This window comes from Rosa chinensis, chromosome 5 (genome assembly GCF_002994745.2).
Source record: "Rosa chinensis cultivar Old Blush chromosome 5, RchiOBHm-V2, whole genome shotgun sequence".
In the NCBI taxonomy this organism is placed as follows: Eukaryota; Viridiplantae; Streptophyta; class Magnoliopsida; order Rosales; family Rosaceae; genus Rosa; species Rosa chinensis.
In genome coordinates, this window is record NC_037092.1 from 30437903 (window position 1) to 30444867 (window position 6965).

Here is a 6965-nt window from a genome sequence, read left to right on the forward strand (position 1 = left end):
CCAAATGGTACTGGGCCACGTTATGAGAGTTAGGGACAAGTCTTCTAAATTCCCTAGCTTGAAAATGAATCCTTGATGCCAGAGATTTGCTTATTGAAGGTACTAGATGGATAGTTGGTAATGGAGAAAGTGTAAACTTCTAGACTTTTAATTGGGTTGTATCATTTCCTCTTTATTTATTTATTTATTTATTCCTTATAAGGATAGGAATACTCTGAATTGATCTCTAGCTGTTGCAGATTTTATAGATAATTCTTCTTGGAAGACTAATGATCTTCTAAATTTTGCAACATGATGATATTGTTCAGAAAATTGTAGCTATTCTCATTCCTTTAAATCATATGCCAGATGAATTTGTTTGGGGGTCTTCAAATTCAGGTAAGTTTTCAATTAAGAGTGCCACTTGGTTACAAGCTCAAGATTGTTCTTCTCATTCTAGAGCTTCTTTATTAAATCGTATCTGGAAACGTAAAATTTCTCCTAAAGTTAAAAAATTGTTGGTTTTTGTTGAGAGATAGGTTAAGAACTGGAGACAAGCTTTGAGTTATTAATCCTAATATTCCCTTTGTTTGTCCTTTTTGTTGTTCACAGATGGAAACCATTAATCATGTTTTTATGCAGTGCATCTTTGCTAGACAAGTTTGGAATCTTTATAATTCTTCTGTTAGTCCTATTAATTTGCAAGGCTCTGTTACTGACTGGATTCATACCCTAATCAATAATTATGAGATAGCCTCTGAAATTGTAGATCACATTTTAGTAATTTCTTGGTCAATTTGGAATCCTAGGAACATATTGGTCATTCAGTAGGTAGTTCCTTCCCTTGCTCAAACTTTGGGGCATCTTCAAAAAAAAAAAAAAAACTTTGGGGCTGATAGTTATGAAACTAGTTACGTTTAGCTAATCGTTTGGTTCCTAAGCAGAAAGTTTCTAAAAGTCCTTTCATATCAAGTGGAATCCTCCTGATTATTAGCAAGTTAAGCTACACTGCTACACTTTGATGGTACTGTGAAAAAATTGTATTGCTTTAATTGGATTTTGCATAAGAGATTCCAATGGTAAATCCCTCGTATAAAAATCTTGGCAATACTAGAGTCTTGATTGCTGAAGCTATTGCATTAAGAGATGTTTAAGGTTCTCAATAATCATCTTTTCATTTGGGTTGAAGGTGGCTAAAAAATTCTCATTCACTGTCTCCAAACAAAATTTCTACCTCTTGGAGAATTTAACTGTTGGTGAAGATATCAGGCGTTTATCTCAGCAATTTCGGTTTGTTCGGCACATATTCCTTGAGGTCAATTTCATAGCAGCCAAGTTAGCTAATATTGGTCATGAGAGATCTTCTCTTTCTGTTTGGTTTAATTGCCTCCGGTTTATGTGTTCCCAGCGTTCCACTTGGATCAGCTAGACGAGGATTGTGTTCATATATGGTTTTTTTCTTTTCTTTTTTAGTTCTTTCTTTCTTGTATCAAACAAAAAAAAACTACCTAAATTAAGAAGTGATAGTTATGAGCTTTATTCTAAGAAGCTAATGCAAATTTTCCAAGTTACCGCTACCCCATGATAAACACTTTTTTCTTTTCTTTTTCTTATACAAATGATCATATTTGATCCACAACATAACCCTCCGATTGAAGCCTTGTTAATTAATACTTGGAGTTTCATTAAAAACTTCGAAGCATAATCAAGTCTTGCTCAGAAATAGGGATTAGTAAACAATACTTGTATTACTAAACAATCATCATCAATTTTTATCCAAAAAAAAAAAACTATCTTCAATTTGATTTTTAAAGAGTGAGTTACAAAATTATCCGTTCAGATTATGAAAGTGGAATGTCAGAATTTGAAAAATATCACAAAGTGAGTAAGTGCAGGATAAACGTAAGAATTGTCTAATAATTTTGGGGAGTAAAATTCACAATCCCCATATTACAATCCATACTCTATATTTCTTTTTCAAGTAACTTAAAATTTTTGTCTTTAGTAACTTAGTTTTTTTCTTTTTATACAAATTTCAATCAAAAATGAAAAGAGAGAGTGTGGATTTCACTCCCCTAAATTTTTTGAATTCTTAGAGAAAAATCATAGGAACTGGTTTTCTCAAAATCTCTGCTCCTCGTATTGAATTGTTAAGTCGTTTGCCCAGAAAGTGCAAAAAGGACAGCAAGTTTCTAATTGCAACGTCTACATGCATAAGGTCACTCTCGATCTTATTTTACATAATTTTAGGAAATAAGTGAAAGATGAAGTTTGGGAACTCAATCCAAGAACAAAAAAAATACGATGGATCACTCTATTATTGTTTTTGGATAATTTTGGACGAGGAAACTAGACCTAAAAACAGAAAACCACCTAATCCATATAGGTTCAAAAATAGTCTCTTCAGTTTCAATCCAAAATTAAGCACTTGCGTTGTGTTGGCAATTCCGTACTCCTTTTTTATTTTTGTACACTCATTTATAATTTCATTTCAAATTGACGGAGCCAAAGAAGTACGTAGCGCGACATGTCCATCCAATGAAAATCTTTTGCAAGTTACAAATCCACCGACTTCATCAAAAATCAAAACTATTTGGGAGGAGAAGAAGAACAAAATCTCTCTCAACCTTTCTATCTCAGATTCTCAAACCCCAACTTTCTCGGATAACGAATACTAATCCTCTGACTCCATGCAAACTTCGCCATGGATTTCGAAAAGGACACCGCCACCCTTCCTCTTGCGTGCACTGCCCATGGATGTCCTGCAAAGGCCCAAGTGAGGCAAAAGAAAAAGAAGTCGAGCGCTGTCAAGTTCTTCCTATGCTTTCAAAGAGACGATGTAGTGTTTCCGTGTGTGGTGCCGATGCCCGTGCCGGTGGTTTCGTCATCCATGGCGACATCGGATAGTGATTTGGATGTAGGAAAATGCAACAATCAACAAAGGAAGCCAGAACGGCATGGATTCTTTCATGTTTTGAAAGCAATTTTGTTCAAGATGTTATTGGTAAGTTTCTTCTTCTTCTTCTTCTTCATTATCATTTCACATTTTTAAATCTTTACTCGCTTCCCGATATGTCATGCTCCATTGAAACCGATAGAAGTAGTCAAAACCATGGCAGAATTTTTTAGAATTTTCGTAAAATTCTTCTTCTTCTTGAATCTCCATCTTTGTCTTTTTGTAATGCATGCATGTCTGTTCTGTAATTTTTCATTTTAATAATTTCAAATATAAAACAAATTAAAAATCAAAATAGAATCTCATTTTACGGGTCAAGCTTGTTTCAATGGGGTCTTAATTTTTTTCTTTTTCTTTTTTGAAATTAATGTGGTCAATATCATGGCAGTACCGATTCTTCCTTTCTATTAATAGCATGCATGTCCTATATATTACTAGGTCAAGAAGATTCAACAAAAGAAATCGGACAGCAGTTTTGCAAATATTCCAACAAAGGAGAGTTCAATTACTTCAAGGCACACTCAAGAATGGTCAGATCACGAAGATGTCCCAAAAATGATCACCAAAACAACTTCAGGGGGTAAGACCGTTTTCACTTACGTCAAAGAGAAGGAAGAGGTTGTCTTTCCGACGATGCCTTCATCGTGGCTTAAAAATGAAGAAAAATGTCAAGATCAATGGATCAACAAAGGACGACGTAGATTGTCTCACATTTTAAAGGCCGTCTTGTTCGAGACATCACTGGTTAGTGTTTCTTTTTTGCCAAAATATATAGAAGTGTAGATTTTCATCTTTGGGTCAATGCATGGAATTGTTATCGAACAATAATTACTATAATGCTAACGGCAGGCTAGGAAGATTCAAGCAAGAAAGTTGGGGAAAAAATACGAATCAAATACGAGTTTAAGGTCTAGCACTGGAGAATCGTTCGAGGAAGATAATCATGACCTGGGAAAGTCTGCGTCTTCGTTAACTAACTCTTCTGTCTTCACTTCATCTTTATTGAACTCTACATCAAGTTCATCAACAGTGTCACGCTCCACGTCACACTCGAGGTCTTTATCCGAGCGAATCAAATCTTTCCGATCAATCTCATCAAGCAATCTAAAAGCCAATTTGAGGAACTTGTCCGACAAAATTCGATCAAACTCCAACCATTTGAAGTCCAATTCGAGAAACAAGATGTCGTTGGAATCCATTAATTCGAGTGGTTTGAAAGAAGAGCAACATGCACATTTTAATGATGATGTGACTGACACTGGAAAGAACAATAAGAAAGGAGGGTGTTATCGTTCAGCTTCGGGTCTTTGCTTCCTACTAATGAGTCTAGTGGGGTTGATTTTTTATGGTAAGCTTTGTGCCATATTGTGCACTTCAATGTGGCTTGTTTGTGTACCTCTTTGGAGTTTCGGATATCATAACTCATCAACAAACAAGGTGGTTGAGAATAAGAAAGTCACTATGGGTGGAGGAATGCTAGGGGGGACTGCTCGAACTCGAACTCGAATTTTTCAGAGTCAGTAACTAATTAATTAAGTTTACTTTGTTTTGGTCGTTAAATTTGTTTTTGTTTGTGTAATTGGTTTGTTAATTACTCTATGTGGTTTTTGCTGTGATTAAACCCGAGTGACAATTTTTTTGGTTAATTGTAAGGGGACTTTTCTTCAAATTTGTTTATATATATGTAGGATTCTGGAGAGCTAGCTTGGACTCATTCGAGACAAGCTAGTCTCTCAGTTGTTGTAACTTGTAAGTTTCTTATATAATAATATGAAGAGTGATCTCTCTGTATGTATATTGTTTGACTAAGAATAATTTCCATTAATTTTGTTCTAAAGTTTTATTTTCTTTCTCATTTACAAAATTAGAATTGGAGAATTAAACTACAAATAAAAATCCTAATGAAGAACATGTGGATTCCAAGAAGATGGAGAAGAATCGCAATTTTATACATTTGACTTGTAAAGTACGTTGTAATTGAAAATATACAGCTTCCTAGTGCAAAACTAGAAAGCTCACTACTAAATCTATATGGTTTTCATATATAAAGCCTCCCAGTGAAATGGTTGTGTACAAGGGCAAGTAATATCATTGATTGATCGAGATGGCAGCAAGCTGATTCTTACACGTATGCAGCTCTTTCTTTTTGCAGCAGGTCATATATATATATATAGTATTTATTTTATTTTCATCTTCTTGTGACTCTGAAGATGTTGTTTCATCTTCTGACAACATATTAATGCTATAGTTGAAATAAGAGAGCAAGTTTTCACAACATATGGAATACATAATCTTATTGTCTAAACAGTCAAAAGGAGAAAATTTTATTTATATAGCAGAAATGTTTACAAGAGTTTAGACAATGAAATGATTACAAGGGGAAGTATTGATGTGAAGGGACCGTGTCCCCCAACTTACAACATCACTCCTATATATACAATTGAGAAGTAACTATGGTTAACAAAAATAACCTAACTATAGTTACAAATTATCAAGTCACTAACCCTGGTTAGGTTACAGTGACACCTATACAATATCTACAAACCTTTACAGTGACACTTATACAATATCTACAAACCTCTTTAGTGACACCTATACAATATCTACAAACCTTTACAGTGACACCTATACAATATCTACAAACCTCTACCGCCTTCGAAGCGACTGTAGACTTTTTATCTTGTTGTCGTTTCTGTCGGTATTGATCTGTGGGTCCCACTATGCTTCCATAACGTTTTCCAGATTGTGGTAGCCCACGTCATCTAATCCCAAACTCTGGTTTGAGCTGGAATTGGCTTCGTCTAGGCACTATAGATATTCTAGTTCTTCAATCTCATGTGCCAGCATTATTGGGATGTCTAATTGTGTAACATCTGTGGCTATGGTAGCCAACAGGTCTTCAGCCTCCTTCTGTTGTTCAGGAGTTGGCCGATAGCTGCTTGCCATATGGGTGACAAAAATTCTTTTTCCATCAGTCAGTTTAAGCAGATTACTTTGTCTGACCTCTTCTTCAACTTGCTTTAGTTGAGCTCCACATTTAGTTGCGTAGTGCTCTAAATTTAGGGTGCTGATTACCCTATTAACTTCTTCATTGGGGACCATAGCTTGGTTAACTTGATGATCCTTTGTCTCTGTCAACAACCATATTTGGTATGGTTGGAAGAACTTTTCTTTTTCTCTCCATCCAATTGTACTTACAATGCTGAAGGTTAAATATTTAGAGAGCCTGTAGCTTTTGGCTACGTGATATACCATTATTTTAATGAATTGAGGAAATTTTTTTATTTCATCAGTATTTAAGCTTTGGAAAATAATCTGGTTAACTATTCCTCATTCAACTGCTGCTAATTCCTAGTCATCATGATTTATGATGAAACTGAGTTTTGGGATGTTAAATTCTTTCATATTCAGTGATTCTGAATATTCCATAAACATATCTTGAATTATCTGCTCATGATCGTGGATTTTGTTATAAATATCAGAAAAAATATGTCCAGGAAGATGACTTTTTGTTTTTTCAGAAAGACAGATCCTTTTAATCTGTTCAAATGTTGGATCAATAATATCATCCAACAGTTCTGACAACTGGAGAAAACTGGTTATCCTCCCAAGTGAAAAATCCACACTCCAATTTATTTGTTTTAATACTTGGAGGCTGGCATGTTTGAATTTGAAGTTTTTTACCTTCTCAGCATCTAGTTGTGCTACTAGATCTGAGACTTGAGTTGTCAGCTGGGTTAGCTGTACTCTGAAATCTTTTTTGATTCCTGAAATATGGGCTTTCCATACTCCATTTACTGAATTATAAATTTCTCCAGGAAGGCCTGGATTGTAGAAATCTTTCACCTCTGATTGAGATGATTGAGCCGCAATGTCTTGTGTTTTTTGCACTTGACATTTTAATTTTGCTACAATATACTTTTGATATTCTAATGCAGCAATATCAACATTAGTATAACGTACCTTTCCAGAATGCTCCACGATATCTGGTTATCGCAGCACAGCATTCTGCCCAACTGTGAAAGACACA

At 34.9% G+C, this 6965-nt stretch overlaps 1 protein-coding gene across 1 annotated transcript; it reads left to right on the plus strand.

Annotated features, from left to right (window-relative positions):
- The first annotated feature begins 2475 nt into the window (after window positions 1–2475).
- LOC112167939 lies at window positions 2476–4720 on the plus strand. Its single transcript, XM_024305046.2, has 3 exons — window positions 2476–2983; window positions 3374–3679; window positions 3785–4720. Exons 1-3 carry the CDS (start codon window positions 2684–2686, stop codon window positions 4457–4459), a joined length of 1281 nt encoding a protein of 426 aa, XP_024160814.1. The 5' UTR covers window positions 2476–2683; the 3' UTR covers window positions 4460–4720.
- The last annotated feature ends 2245 nt before the right edge of the window (window positions 4721–6965 follow it).